At 44.6% G+C, this 15523-nt stretch overlaps 1 protein-coding gene across 1 annotated transcript in view; it reads left to right on the top strand.

Annotated features, from left to right (window-relative positions):
* Nucleotides 1-3613, top strand: part of EXOC4 (exocyst complex component 4) — a 349341-nt gene extending 345728 nt beyond the window's left edge. The window contains exon 18 of the mRNA XM_081022722.1: nt 217-3613. Within this exon, the coding sequence (XP_080878848.1) occupies nt 217-454 (238 nt within the window). The 3' untranslated portion in view covers nt 455-3613. The remainder of the gene's footprint in view (nt 1-216) is intronic.
* Nucleotides 3614-15523: the final 11910 nt, after the last annotated feature.

The following is a 15523-nucleotide window of genomic DNA, read 5'->3' as shown; positions in this document are numbered from 1 at the left end:
TCTGGAGGCAGATAATAGTTCTTGAAAATGATTTTCATCCATTCTAGTCCCAGAACCCTAACCTCCTACACAGAACTCGTTTTAATTTTCTTTCTTATTTTAATCTATAGTCTCCATTTTCCCCTTTCTTTCTTTTCTAACTGTCAGTGCGATTCCTGTTTAGTCAGCTGACAGCACAGCTGAAGTGAACGTGGAACTTTCTTCTTTGCATTGCAGGCAATACTACGAGATGCTGTACAACACCGCAGATGAGTTGCTGAATCTGGTGGTGGATCAAGGAGTGAAATACACTGAGCTGGAGTACATCTATGCCCTGAGCTTATTGCACCGCAGCCAGACTGGCGTTGGGGACCAAACCACCCAAAACATGAGGCTCCAGCGCCTGAAAGAGATAATCTGTGAGCAGGCAGCTATCAAGCAAGCCACCAAGGACAAGAAAATCACCACTGTTTAATTTATGCCATTGTGGGAGGGCGGCTAGCCAGAGAAGCTTCATGCTTGCTTGCAGCCAACAAGAATTGCATTGTTTTGGGCGCTGCATTGTTAAAGCGGGGTGTCTGTTTGATATTTGGGTCTATGCCCTTTTCATGAAAATATTATCCATTGGGTTTTTTGGGTGGGTGTGGGTTAGAGGCCAGTTATGTGGCAAGATGCGATTAAGAAATGTCACCATGATGAAATGGAATGCAAATGGCTGGTGTGCCTGTCACTTTAGAGCTTTGATGGATTTAGCTGGGCGTGATGGAGGGGAGTAGAAAAAAGGAGGGGTACCTGTTGTTCACTTGATCTAGTTGGATCTACAGCATTGAGAAAGACTGATAAGTAATTTTTAACTAAAATTCAATTCTAGCTGTCAAAATGAGAGGGACAGACGTAGCTGAGATTCCTGCCCCCTTCCTATCAAGTGGTTTTTGATTGTTCCAGTACTATCATGATATACAGCTGCCCTTATTTCCAAGTTTCTCCTTTTCCCAGGTAAGCTGCAGATGAAGCTTGTCCACCATCTTGAATAGCATTTAACTGGTTTGTATGGGAAGGGGAGAGAGAGTGCCAGGTGCCACATGGCTCCACTGCTTTGGATTTATACCATTTCCCGTGGTATACAGCCGGTTGTCTGTATCATCTAGCCAAGCAGTGAGGAAAGGTTTGTCACTCCTTTCCCCGCGGTATTTCAGTTGGTTGTGGAAATATTCTCTGCACCACTCAGCAGTCGACCAGCTCAGTAATGGCTTACATGCTTACTCTGTGGTATGTTACCACTTGATTAATAGAGAAGACCATTTGCCATCCGTAACCAATATCACTGGGTCTCCCTGGAGATGCTGGCTCTAAATCCGCAAAGCTCATTAGCTATCTAATAGGGGATCATTGGTTTCTTTCAAGGTTTTTCTCTCCAGTTCAAAAGCGGAAGTTGGATTGTTACAACTTTCTTCAGTGGCTGCAACTCAAGGACAGTTATTGCATTACAGCAAGCCTGAGAGTTGTGTTTGCTCATACAGAACACACTTGATCCACGTAGCCCATAGGTAGCTAGTTCTGCAAGGGAAGGGTCTGCCACCTTTCTTGGCAGAGGTGGCTATAGGACCAGTGTGTGGTCAGCAGGGCAGACTCCAAGCTGTCATTGCAAGAATATCAGTTTGCTGTCCTTCAGGCTTCAGGTTGAGCACAACCAGGTCAAAGATGATGTCTAAAAGTTGTCAAGTAACCTTTCTGTAAAAGTCTAGCACATCGCTGCCACAGCTAGCTCAGATCTGTTCTTAATAATGACGAGGTTTGCAGATCACATGAAACCATAGTTAAACATAAACTGAGGTTTGCTGTGAATGAATAGCATGCTGGTCCACACTGCTCAGAAGTCCACTTTCGTCCATCCATCCGTTTCCCCCGGTTCCTTCTGTTGCTGCACCAAAGAGGAAAGAAACCAGTGTCTTGCTTTGCTTTTTGTGTGAACCAACACTTGTGGTATTCTTCTCACCAAACAAACCACAAATGGAAGCCATTCTCTCCCTAGACTTACCACTCATGGTTTGCTTAAGGGAAACAAACCACAAATGCTAGTTTACACGTAAACCACAGCCAGCCTTTGGTCCCCCCCACCCCAGTGCGACAGCCACAGGAGCAAAGACTTTTGAACAGCTTGCACCCAAATGCTGCTCATTCATATCAAACCATGGGTTTCCTTAAACTATGGTTTTGTGTGTTTTCCAAACGGGGGGCCAACGTCACATTCTGGCCGTTGACTTAGGTCAGCCAGCTCCATAGACACCTCCCTTCCCTTCACCTTGGAAAGCCTAGAAATATTGTCTGCTTCTCTATAACCTTTATCGAAAGGGAGTGAGGTCAGAGGGGAGGGGCAATACAACGCTGACACTGTGGGTTTTGCCCTTCACTGCAGGACAGGCTCTGCTCTCTCCTCTTCGCACAAGATTGCAAACTCCCTTTGCCTACAGCTTGAAGTAGAAGTTGCCCTCTCTGAGCCGGTTCTTTTCCCTTGCTGCTTACGTTGCTTTCCTCTTGGTTCGACTGGAAAATTAAAGGATAATTTTGGAGCCCTTAATTACTGTACAGTGGTTTGCTTGGATGCACTGGTACTCTCCAAGGCTTATTCAGCAGCTTCCGTGCAGTGATTTTTAAGGAGGTTGCAAGTCAGGCTTTGAATTCCCTGAGGAGGTCAGACTTTCCCCGCCATCCTATAAACAGCAACATTTCAGGCATGAAGAGGAGATACACTTAACTAAGGTCACAGGAACCCAGGAGGTCCCCTGGAAGATACTGCCGTGCCTGTTCAAAATGGCTCTGGGCTGTTGATGTCTTAGTGGTGAAACTTAAGAACAGCTTTCACCAGCTCGCTCCAAACTTCAACATTTTCCCCAACCCTGCCTGCAAGTAGCATGTGGAAGAAACCCATAAAAAAGCATTTGAGTTCTTAATCCAGAGGAGAATAACGCAGAATAGGATTTGGCCAAAGACAGTGAAATTAGATCTTACAAGGGAAATGCAGAGTTTCCAGCCCCATATTTCCCTTCTGATGCTAATGGGATGAGCAGATGCTTGCGATACAGGATTGGCAAGATGGGTGGATGATTATTTTCACCTTCAAGTACCATTTTTTTAAAAAGCTTATCTCCAGCTGGAAAACCTGAAGTTAGTTATTTTGGGGGGGAACTGTCCAGGGAGGAATATCAGTGGTAGGTGGAAAGGAACCAGCAGGTGCAGGAGGAGGGGTTAAGCACCTCCATCCCCTGTAAGTGACCTACCCCCACCTGCATCCTTCCATTCCTGTTAACTCAGCACAAGCAAATGCAGTCAAGGAGGACTACTGCCCAGGTCTGCATAGGGTGCCAGAAGCAGAGGCCACTGAAATGAAGGAAGACACAAGGTGCTTTTTCCTCCAGGCCTTGGTATGCACACAACCCTAGTTCCATGAGAGTTTCTCCCTTGAGATGCTGTTGGCAGTGGATCACACCATGAAGAATAAAAGTACTTGGGCTGGGGAGAGGGAGGATGATGGGAACTGAAAAGATCCTTTTGTGTATGATCTGAGACAAATTAATAGGCGGCACTTGCGCATATTCTATATTGGTTTTTGCTATTAAATATTAACACATGTATACACCCTGCTTTGAGCTTAATTTGTTCTCTGAGCCGCATCCCAAACATTAAGGCCTTCCAAACATCGGAAAGAGGCAAGCCTCCAGGAAAAAGGAAATTATGCAGTAGGCCGATGTAGCCTCTTACAAACTGGTGCATGGGTTATAATCAGGAGGACTCTCTCTGCTGCCTTCCTATTCTACACAATCTAGAAATATTTGCTGAGAGACCTAGTCTGTGATGACGGTGTACCAGCCAGACGTAGTGAGAAGCAGCTTTGGCTATTAGAAAGCCCAATTTCAGGTTCATCCAAGAACAAGCAAGGGCGACTTTCTAATAGAGCGGCTGATGATTTGCCAAAGGTATTTTGCTGCACAGCTCAGCGGAGGAAATTGCAAATGCTCGCGCATCCAAAACCCTAACAAGCCAATCTTCCCCCTTGATTGCCACTTGCTCCTACGCCTAACAGAGTGAACTGTGAACACTGATGCAATGAACATCCTCATAAATTGCCGCTGATGAAAAACAAATTTGATGATTACGGCTGGGCAATAAGCGGCCTGAATTGTGTTTATTACTGCCTCCTCCTCCACCCCCGGCTCAGTTGGATAGATGAAAGCAGCAAGAGACGGGAGGAAGGCAAAACATGGCCCCGCGATCACAGTTATTAAGCCCGCCTCTGCGCACTGGGGGTCTGGATGTGGACATCCACGTTCACATCTCTGCTCAGCCATAAAAGCTTATTGCGAGCCAATTACATACAAGACAGGGGCTCTTTGATTTTATCTCCCAATGTTTCTCTCTTTTCCTAAAAGCTGCTACTTGGGTGAGGGCCACAGGATAGGATGCTTAAACACCCCCCCCCCCAATTCCATTATGCAGCTCACATCCACGCACAGTGCCAATTTGCCATGATTCTGTTTGAATCTCCTGCACCTTTCATTGCTTGGCTCCGGGTGCATGTGGCCTGATAGAAATCACTATCTCTGGCTCACTAGCCTGCTTCAAAGGATGCTTGCAAAGGCAGAATAAGAGACAAGGGGTTTGGCATGTTGCTTTTGTTCTCAGCCATCTGAAGCAGAAGGAAGGGGTGAGGAAGCACTTGTTATCCCAAGTGACTCATGTATACACATGTACACATGTACCTGTATCTTACTTGCAAGTTCACAGCGCTACTCTTTTGGTGGCGAGGGGGGAGTTTTTGCTGGAGACGATTGCACGCCACAGACATTGTTGGAATAGGCACGATTATTTTAGGTGCACCCACTTCACCTTACTTAATTGGGTGAAATGAGCACAATCAAAACAGTAAATCCCAATATTATCTTGCTTGCTTAGGGGAGTTAGCAAAAAACACCATGCAATTACTGTGATTAAAAATATTTAGTCCCACAAAATCGCTTGCAGAGAGTAAAAATTAGTTTTGAGGCTTGAACAGAAATATGAAGAAGTAAGTTAGTTAGTTGATATAAATAGCTAGAGTTCGAACTAATGTTTCAAGCAGAAGGGAAATAAGGTAGCAAGGAGGAAGACACCAATAATTACTTCTCCCAAGAAGGGGAAGACAAAGAGAAGCAATCTCCTTGGTTTCACCAGGGGTGCCTGGTCACAACTCAGTGCAGGCTTCCTAGCACTGAGGAGTTGATTTGGCTGGTAGAAGAAATCCAGACAATAATGTAGAATTGGTTTTAACTGTCTTTGCTCCCTGTTACAGACTACAACCAGCCCAATAAGGCTTTTCCCCAGTCTTGCCACAATTTCCATAAAACAGGTTGCTGCTCTTCCCATTTTATGGATGAAGAACAAAGGCTCAGAGAAAGAGAGACTTGCTTAAGGCCACTCACACTTAGGTTTGGCCCCCTTTGCCATCTTCTGCCTCACCCTGCTCACCTGCAACTCAACAGCTCTCAAATCTCTCAATCAAAAGTGGATTTTAATTGGCCACTTCACAAAGCAAGGATGCCCAAAGCCGAACTTCGTGGGGCCGGGGGGGAGGGGCAAAGAACACAACACACAAAAGGCACTTGTGTGTTTTGTGTCTACATGTGGGAGCAAGAGAGAGCAGCTACCTGCACACTGTTTCTTAGCCTGTGTGATTTGATACTCTGTCTACCCCGAAATTAAAGCCTACTGAGATCTTAATAAGGAACAGCCTGTGAGAGAGATTGGAAAATTATTTAGATATAGATAATTAGGGCTTGAGACTGCAGCAGCAGAAGCACAGGAACTGATAGAAGCTTCTGCTCTGATTCTGCTTTTCGGCTTTTGAGTATGGAGCAGTCACTAGCTACAATTCTGTCAAACTGAATTGGCTCTGTTGTATATGTATACACCCCCCCCAAAAAAATTTTTTTTACAGATCATACACTGAGCATTAAATTTCAAGAGAGAGAGATATCCAGATTGTAGCTTTGCAACCCAGCTCAGTCACTTTAAAAGAGCCAGTGTGGTTCAAAAGTCTGTGTGTTCAGCTGAGACCAGGAAGACCCAAGTTTGCTTGCTTGTTTTTTAATTTTATTTTGTACCACCCATTAGCAATAAGTTCAAATCCCCACTCGGCTTACCCTGCTACTGAGCTATGGCCCATCCCTCCCTGAACAAAGGATAGGAGACGACTTCCATGTCCTGCTTCTGTGATTCCAGAGATAGGGCTGCCATATTTTATATTTATATTTTATTTTCATTTTAGTAAGACTGGGGTGGGAAATTCTTCAAGAAACCTGCCTGGGGTGGCCAAGGCCACAACTGCAAACAAAAGGTCTTCGCTTATTTATTTGGAGATACTTTTGGATTCTGTTTTTTTAAAAGAAGCCAATCTTCAGGCGGGTGCCAGCTTCAGTTTTTAGAAGGGGCTATTTTGCCTGCTATTCTCCTGCACCTTCTCTGAGTCTTATTTTTTTTAAAAAGAACCCTTTTCCTGTGGCAGTGGCGATGCATCCAGCATCCGAAATACATATGGCTAATGTGATCAAAATGGAGAGCCATTGCGGCGAGGTGCCGTCAAGGAGCCATTCCGCTGGAGATGAGCAAAGTGCCAGCCATTCCCACCATGCCAAAGTTGAGCAGATGGTGGTGGCTGCTGCTTCTTTTTTCCAGTCCTGAAGTTTTTAATAATCCCTTCTTTTGGCTGAACCCTTGTGAATCCCAGTGGAAGGGGCAGGCATTTTCCAGATGGTGGGAAATAAACTCTGGAACACTTCAGTGCGGAGAACTCATTAACCTAGCCTGGCGAGGTGCCAATTTGCACAGAAGTTCATGGAAGCCGCCCTGGCACCAGCCTGTCTCTTCCGTGAGCTCCCACCAAGTCAGCAGCTCAAGCCTTCCACGGACGGTTTGCCAGCCTAGCCGTTAATTTGATTACAGGCGGTGCTTTTTGCACAGGGAGCCTGGCTTCTCCAGCTGAATTCTCAACAGGATTTTAAGAACGCTTATCCCCGTGGCTGTGCCTAGGCTTGGAACTGAAATTCTTATCAGCTAAACAGTCAGGTGCATCCCATATCACCTTTATTTGAGAAGAGCGAACCAATACAGTTTGGTATCATATATAAACACGCGAAATGATCTCAATTCTCAGAGTGCCAGATCTTACACAGCCATAACTGCACCATCCAAACACATGGAGAAGGTATCTGTGAGCTCAAGGGAACCCCATGGTGTGATAAATAAAAATGAAGGCTGAGCATGCTCAGTGGACACAGAAATGCTAAGTGACTGGGGGTGGGAGGAGGAATTTAATATCTTAATCAGGAGCATCTCACAGCCCCCAATCCTCCAGGTTGGTTAGTATCTCCTCCCATTCCTTAGTAGCTTAAAAGGTAAAGGGACCCCTGACCATTAGGTCCAGTCGTGGCCGACTCTGGGTTGCGGCGCTTATCTCGCTTTATTGGCCGAGGGAGCCGGCGTACAGCTTCCGGGTCGTGTGGCCAGCATGACTAAGCCGCTTCTGGCAAACCAGAGCAGCGCACGGAAACGCCGTTTACCTTCCCGCCAGAGCAGTACCTATTTATCTACTTGCACTTTGACGTGCTTTTGAACTGCTAGGTTGGCAGGAGCAGGGACTGAGCAACGGGAGCTCACCCCGTCGCGGGGATTCGAACCGCCGACCTTCTGATCGGCAAGCCCTAGGCTCTGTGGTTTAACCCACAGCGCCACCCGTAGCTTAACAGACTCAAAATAGTCAAAACAGTAAGTGAACCCATAGCCCCATCACTTAAAATTGGCTCCTTCTACCACCAATTCAGCCAACTGGCTGTGCGTTGGATTAATACCAGCCACATAGTAAACACAGCACATATTAATGTATATGCCTGGCATATGCTCCTAATTAAGATGACTAACTTCCTTTAAACTGCATCCTTCGTATTTCAAAATAGTAGCAACAGTGAATGGAAGTGAGATCAAGGGGGCTCAGATCACAGCTCCCCCCACTGTAAAGCTGACATAAACCAGTGACTCACAACCTTGCATGCCATGTTGGTTGTGAGAATCGGCTAGTGCAGCCCAGTGGTTAGAATGTCAGACTGGGACTTGGGAGGCCAGGGTTCAAAACTCCACCCAGCCACAAAGCTCACCGAGTGCATAGCTGTCCGCGTTTCCCTTTTTTAAAGGGAAATGCCCTTATTCCGAATAGGATTCCTCGCAAGAAAAAGGGAAAGTTGACAGCTATGCCCGAGTGGCCTTGGTACAGTCACTGCCTCTCAGCCTCACAGGGTTGCTGCGAGGATTAAATTGAGAGAGGGAGAAGTGTGTACACTACCTTCAGTTTCCGGGAAGAAAGGTGGTGTAATTAATTAATTTATTGGTTAATAAGGAGGACTGTCCAAGACCACCGTCACCCTCCTTCAGTGGGACTCTGATAAAATGATACTTGGTGAAAAATATGGAGGCCCCTGTCTCCGCATGCAGCTGACTCCAGCTAAAAATTTGGTATCTTCCTTGCCTTTCATCTGCTGCTTTCTTAATATTCCCCAGGTGCTTTGACGCAACCCAGGCTTCGCTTTAATGTCTGCTTTCCTCCTTTCAAATGGGCTTAAAGAGGTATACGTAATGTGGTTTCAATTTATTTTATCATGGCTTCTTTCTGTAATTTGTCCCAAGTGCTTGTTAGTTAGGGCTGTATGATTATAAATAACATTATTATGATCATAGCATATTCTAATTGTTCTCTTTGCTTTAGCTAATGGAGAAGAGGGAGAATTACTTTATTCCCCAAGCGCGTTGAATTATATTTAATTCAACAAAGTTTTCTATCAAGAAATCGGTTATGGACAATTATTGTTTCCCAGCCTATCCCAGTCGGGATTATACACACATGCATCATCAGCGCTTGATGATTGCAGACTCACATGGGTGATCAGTCATCATAGATGAAATCTACTCTTCTTGAACCAAAACTTGAATCAAAACACATTTGTCTTTAGGAACCTGCGCTTCTCTGATAAGTACTAAATAATGTATACAAGAATACGTGTATATATGTGTATAAAAATGCATATATTAAGAGAATGTCTCCATAAACAGGCATCTCTTAGAGAAAATGACACACAAAAGATGCATTAGGGAGAACTGCTTGCAAGAAGAGTCAAAACTGCATTTAAGACTGAGAAATTCACACTAAAATGCTTATAAATTTTTCACAATGAGGGTTTTTTTTTAAGATGCAAATTGCTTGGGAACCGTAGAGAACAGAATTCATTTTAGATTAGAAAAATGAGAAACTAAGAGTACTGAAACTGACAGATTCATCCATCCCCACTACTGGCACCCTGGAATGCACTACTCATAGGACAGCTCCCAAAAGTTGTTGCCAGCCCAACCTGAGAAGCAGCACAGGGCCACTACAGTGGTGCCTTGGAAGTTTGACTTCCAAAAATGTTCGGAAGCTCCTGCAGCCAATAGGAAGCCATATCGGACATTTGGGTTCCAAAGAACATTCGCAAACCGGAACACTCACTGAAGGAGCGTCTCCACCCCCATCGTTTTACCCAGACACTGAGGTCCAGCTCCGAGGGCCTTCTGGCGGTTCCCTCACTGCGAGAAGTGAGGTTACAGGGAATCAGGCAGAGGGCCTTCTCGGTGGTGGCACCCGCCCTGTGGAACACCCTCCAGTCAGATGTCAAAGAGAAGAACAATTACCAGACTTTTAGAAGACATCTGAAGGCAGCCCTGTTTAGGGAAGCTTTTAATGTTTGATGCATTATTGTATTTTACCATTTTGTTGAAAGCCGTCCAGAGTGGCTGGGGAAGCCCAGCCAGATGGGCGGAGTATAAATAATAAATTGTTGTTGTTGTTGCAAGGGGGCAGAAGGAAGGGGGAGTCTCAGTATGTGACTGGACCTCATTGTGTGCATACAATAACTCAATTGAATCCTGCCCACTGTTATTATTTTGGGAAATCCTTGGGTGCCTGAGGCAGAGAGTGCCCTCTGATACAGAGGCCCAGCTGGCCTCACCTGGAAGTTGGGCATTTTGTGTCTCCAGCAGGCTTTTGGCTTTCCAAGGCCCTTTTATGCCAATTGGCCTTTGTAGATATTTAATATTTTCTGATGAGCCAGTCACTTTAATGATGATGTGCATCGTTTTTAATGGTGCTTTATATTTTAATGCTGCAAACCGCCCTGGTATTTGATGGCATGGCAGTATAGAAATACTTTTATAATAAATATTCAAAATTGAGGGGGAACAATGATTTCTCATATACTGTGTGCTGGCTCGCTCTTAAAAAAAAAACCAAAAACTTTCAATACCTCACCCCCTCTTTCCTTCTGAAGTTCCAGGTCCCCTCCTGATTTCCCAGAGTTCCTTGCTTAGATAGACACATATGGACGAGAAGTCTTCCTGAGGCAACATCTGAAGTAGGCAGAAGGGTGCTTAGTGGAAAAGGAGTCACTCTCATTAAGGGGCTTTCGCGTTTATTGCCGGCGAGATAATGAAAGAAAGTCGTTTGGGTGACTTTTATTGCCGTTGTTATAACATTTCCCTGAAGCACAGAGATAAAAGTCAGCGGATGATGTCCATAAGAATTTCTTCTTCTTCTTCTTAACTGATGGGCGCAGCAATCAGAGATTATTCTGACATTATGATTGCTAGGTGGAAGGAAGAGTGAAAAGAGAGGAAGAAAGACACCCCGAGTGCAGCAATCAACGGTCCAAAAAAGGGGGAGAAACGGAATTTGCAGCAAAGATTTGTAGATCCCCAAAGGGAAACAGTTAGGGCTGACTGACAAATAACAGACAGTACTAACTACAAAAACGAGCATCAGAATCCACACATGGGAACCAGACATGGGATTTGACATGTCTCCTGAGAGTAGCTCTGGAATGTAGATTTTATTTATTACATTTTTATCATGCACTTCCTCCAGGGATTTCAGGGTAGCTTATGTGGTTCTCTCTCACACAGCAACAACAGTCCTGCGAAGTAGGTTAGCCTGAGAGTGACTGGATCAGAGTCAGCAAACTTCATGGCTGGGCCCAGTCCTCCTGCTCATCTTAAGGTAAAGGTAAAGGGACCCCTGACATTAGGTCCAGTCGTGGCCGACTCTGGGGTTGCGGCGCTCATCTCGCTTTACTGGCCGAGGGAGCCGGCGTACAGCTTCCGGGTCATGTGGCCAGCATGACTAAGCCACTTCTGGTGAACCAGAACAGCGCACGGAAACGCTGTTCACCTTCCCGCCAGAGCGGTACCTATTTATCTACTTGCACTTTGACGTGCTTTCGAACTGCTGGGTTGGCAGGAGCTGGGACAGAGCAACGGGAGCTCACCCCGTCGTGGAGATTCGAACCGCTGACCTTCTGATCGGCAAGTCCTAGGCTCTGTGGTTTAACCCACAGTGCCACCCGCGCTTAGTCTGACACTGATCACTACACGCCATACGGCTCTTCCCATCAAAGAAAAACTTGGCTCTGTAGACATACTGAAATATCAAAGCAAAGACGACTACAGAAGTCCAATCAATTTATGGAAATCAGTGCCACGAGAAATGGTGGTGCCTGCTAACATACAGGTTTAAAAGGGGATTAGATCAGTTCAGGGAGGCCAAGTATCGGTGACAGCTAATGTATTAGCTCCAGAATCAGATTCAGTGCGCTTCTGAATACTAGTGGCTGGGGATAAACAACCTTAGAAGCTGATCGTTCCCACCTTTTCTCTGCAGGAAGGCAGATGCTAAGCTACAGCAACCTTTGGTCTGATTGAGGAGGGCTCCTCTTATTTAGTATGAAATGTCTTAATTAATGAAGCAAAACCCCCACCCCAGACTGGAGATGTGCTTCTAGGAAGCAACAGCACCCTGTGAAGGAATAAAGCTGTTTTCAGCTGCTGAAATAGACTCACTGCAGAATCTTATATCTGAGAAGGCTGGACGCAAATGTTGAGCGCATAGAAATGAGGAAGAACCTGTGCCAAGTTTCTAAATGAGCAATAATGCTTAATTTGAAATGTTTGGTTTGGTCTCCGGGGCGGATTTCTATCTCACCCCCCCTTTTCCCCCAAACAGAAGCAAAGCAAGAAAGTTGAGTCATTCCAGTGAGCCGTTATTTTCGGTATGCCAAGGTTTTCTGTTGTAGGACTAGCCAAATCAAGTGGCAAAGCTGATCTTGGACAGTGGCACCAGGCTGAAGTAGAGGCTGGAAATTTCCACCAGGAAAAGGGTTTTAGGTCAGCGGTAGGGCCTCTGCCTGGCATGCCGAAGGTTCAGTCCTCAGCAATATCGAAAGCAACATGATGGCCAGAAACAATTACAGTATAGAAAACTTAGTGGCTTTAAGCTCGGTCTCCCTGTTATCAGTATCACCTGGGGCTGGCTGTATATATTTTTCAAAAAATGTTGTTAGTAACAGTGACTAGCAAGGACAAACCTAGACAGCATCTTAAAAAGCAGAGACATCACCTTGCCAACAAAGGTTTGTATAGTTCAAGCTATGGTTTTCCCAGTAGTGATGTATGGAAGTGAGAGCTGGACCATAAAGAAGGCTGATCGCCGAAGAATGGATGCTTTTGAATTCTGGTGCTGGAGGAGACTCTTGAGAGTCCCATGGACTGCAAGAAGATCAAACCTATCCATTCTGAAGGAAATCAGCCCTGAGTGCTCACTGGAAGGACAGATCCTGAAGCTGAGGCTCCAAGACTTTGGCCACCTCATGAGAAGAGAAGACTCCCTGGAAAAGACCCTGATGTTGGGAAAGATGGAGGGCACAAGGAAAAGGGGAAGACAGAGGACGAGATGGTTGGACAGTGTTCTCGAAGCTACCAACTTGAGTTTGACCAAACTGCGGGAGGCAGTGGAAGACAGGAGTGCCTGGCGTGCTCTGGTCCAGGGGGTCACGCAGAGTCAGACACGACTAAACGACTAAACAACAACAACAGTGACTAAATAATCGCATGAGCACTGCTCCAGAGTATTTTTCATTCTCATGTATATTATATCAGTTGGAAAAAATATTGGGTATGTAACCTTTTTATGTTACAGTTTATAATTTCCACGCTATTTGATGTTATTGTTATGTACGTGCAGGTCATCGTTTGCATATTTTATTTTCAGTTATTGAAGAAATTATACATCTTTCTACATACGTGTGTTTGTTGAACTAATTGGCTGATGAAGAACTGAACGAAACACTGTTGTTATCTGGAAACACTGTTCAGCAGAGTTCAGAGTTGGACATCAGAATTGGACATTTGCCGATTATACAAAGCTTTACAAACTTGATATCCGCTGGGCAAAGTCTGGCACTGTGACTTATTCAAGGATTTCAGAGACTTCAGTTCGATAGTTTTGATGTTTTGCATTATTCCATAGAGTTTTCTATACTGTAATTGTTTCTGGTCATCATGTTGCTTTCGATATTGCTGAGTCATATTTTGCAACACAGGGGTTGGTTTGTTCACTCATAGGCATCTTCTCCAGGTAGGACTGGGAAAGAGCCTCACCTGAAACCCTGGGGAGCTGCTGCCGGTCAGTGTGGACAATACAGAACTAGATGGACCCAAGGGTCTGATTCAGTATAAAGGCAGCTTCCTATCAGTCTTACCTTTCATTCATTTACTCTTCACGTGTGTTTGCTGTATTTATTTATTTATTTATTTTGTAATTAAGAAAACTGGAGCTGGAGCCAGGGTTTAGGAGGCTCACAGAAAGAGACTGCAATTTCACACACCACTTCGCACTGTGCTTTCCTACTGCCACTTGCCATTGTGAGTCGTGGCCATTGATAGACTCAACCGCTATGAATCACTAGAATCCCTTTGCAAAATCATTTGCAGCAGGGAGCTCCTGTGCAAAGAAGCCCCTCCTTTGGATCTGTCCCCCCCGACTCTTCTGCCATAGAGTTCAAATCCTAATAGAATACAATGCAACATAAGACATAAAAGAAGCTGTAAAAATGCAAGCCAAAATCAACACGAACCTTCAGTGCAGTGAATGCTGTCTCCATCTTCAGCTACAAATCCACGGACTTCTTGCGGACCAGCTGGACCTGTTTGGGGACCCCTGCTCCTTGTCCTTTGTACTCTTCTTTGTGATTTGTGTAGTGGGCGGAGGCAGGACCGGCCCACGCAGGAAGCAAGGTGAGGCGACTGCCTCAGGCGGCAGAATCCACAAGGGCAGCAGATCTCAATGTAGATCTTTATTCACCTTTAGTTTCTGATATCGATCTTCATTCCCCCGCTTCCTCCTTGGGTGGGAGTGGGGCGCCATTTTATGGTTCATCTCAGGTGCTAAAATGTATTGGGCCAGCCCTGATGGGGGATGGACACTCTTACATAAAGCCAAGGAAAGCATCACAAAAACAGTGTGCAGGCTTCTGGGTTCCACAGAGCTCTTCCTTAGGCTATGGGCTGTACACTGAGCCAAAGTGGGGGACAATTTGGCTGATGGTCATGCCATGAAATTTAACAAATAATAATAGATCTATGTTTATGGGGGGTTGTTTCTGTTGGTTACAATGGTATGTATTTTTGTTTTTTTATATTGTAAACTGCCCCATGAACTTCGGCAGTATAGAAAATAAATAAGTTAAGTAAGTAAGTATGTCTCCATTTGGAAGGAGTCTTAAGGCAGAATGTGAGAGGACAGGGAGGATGTTCCTGTCTGTAGCTTAAAAACACCTTTAACTTCTAAAAATGCATGTGCTTTAATTTGGGTTTTTAGCTTATCATTGACTTAACTCAGTTCCAACCACATATAAAATGGTCTGGCCTTTTTAAAGGGAAAATAGGATTAATTAAAAAGTTAGATTGATTGATTGATTGATTGATTGATTGCTTTGTTTGTTTACATACTGCTGCATTGCAGCAATATATCAATGCGGTTTACAATGGTAAAAATAAGATAAATGTGCATCTAATTAATAAGTCATTTGGTTTGATTATAGGTTATCGAAAACAATGAACTCTGTACAGAGAAAATTTGATATTACAGAGGATCAAATATAATGTTCAATCAACTTAATCCAACTTGTGGAATATATATGTCTGTGCAGTGCTTTGTTTTTCTAAAAAAAATGTTTAGGGGTACTCTCATTTTGACTCCAGAAAAATCACCATTTTATAGTTCAAATCAGGAAAAATACAGTAAATGGACAAAAGTACAAAGATTCACAAAATGTTTAGGGGTATGCGTCCTCTGCGGCCCCTCAGAAAAAAGCACTGTGTGTGTATATATGTATACACAAACATAAATATATGTAATGTAATCTGAATCCTGAAATATTGTTTCGGGGGGGTTACATTTTATACCCCTATCTATGCTACTTTTGGTAGGGTTGTCATATTTAAAAAAGTTAAAATCTAGACACAAAAGTTGTTGAGCTTTTTCGGCAATTTAAAAAAACTTTTTTCAGCTTTCGGCAAAAACAACGCAACCGACATGGGTTGCCATGGGCTCTTTTCCCAATTTCCTTCTGGACATGGATGCCGGATTCCATGTTTGTCC

The sequence above is a fragment of the Podarcis pityusensis genome (assembly GCF_964106645.2).
Source record: "Podarcis pityusensis genome assembly, chromosome: 10".
Lineage (NCBI taxonomy): Eukaryota > Metazoa > Chordata > Lepidosauria > Squamata > Lacertidae > Podarcis > Podarcis pityusensis.
Note: the sequence above shows the minus strand (reverse complement) of the source record. Positions and strands in the feature narration are given on the sequence as shown.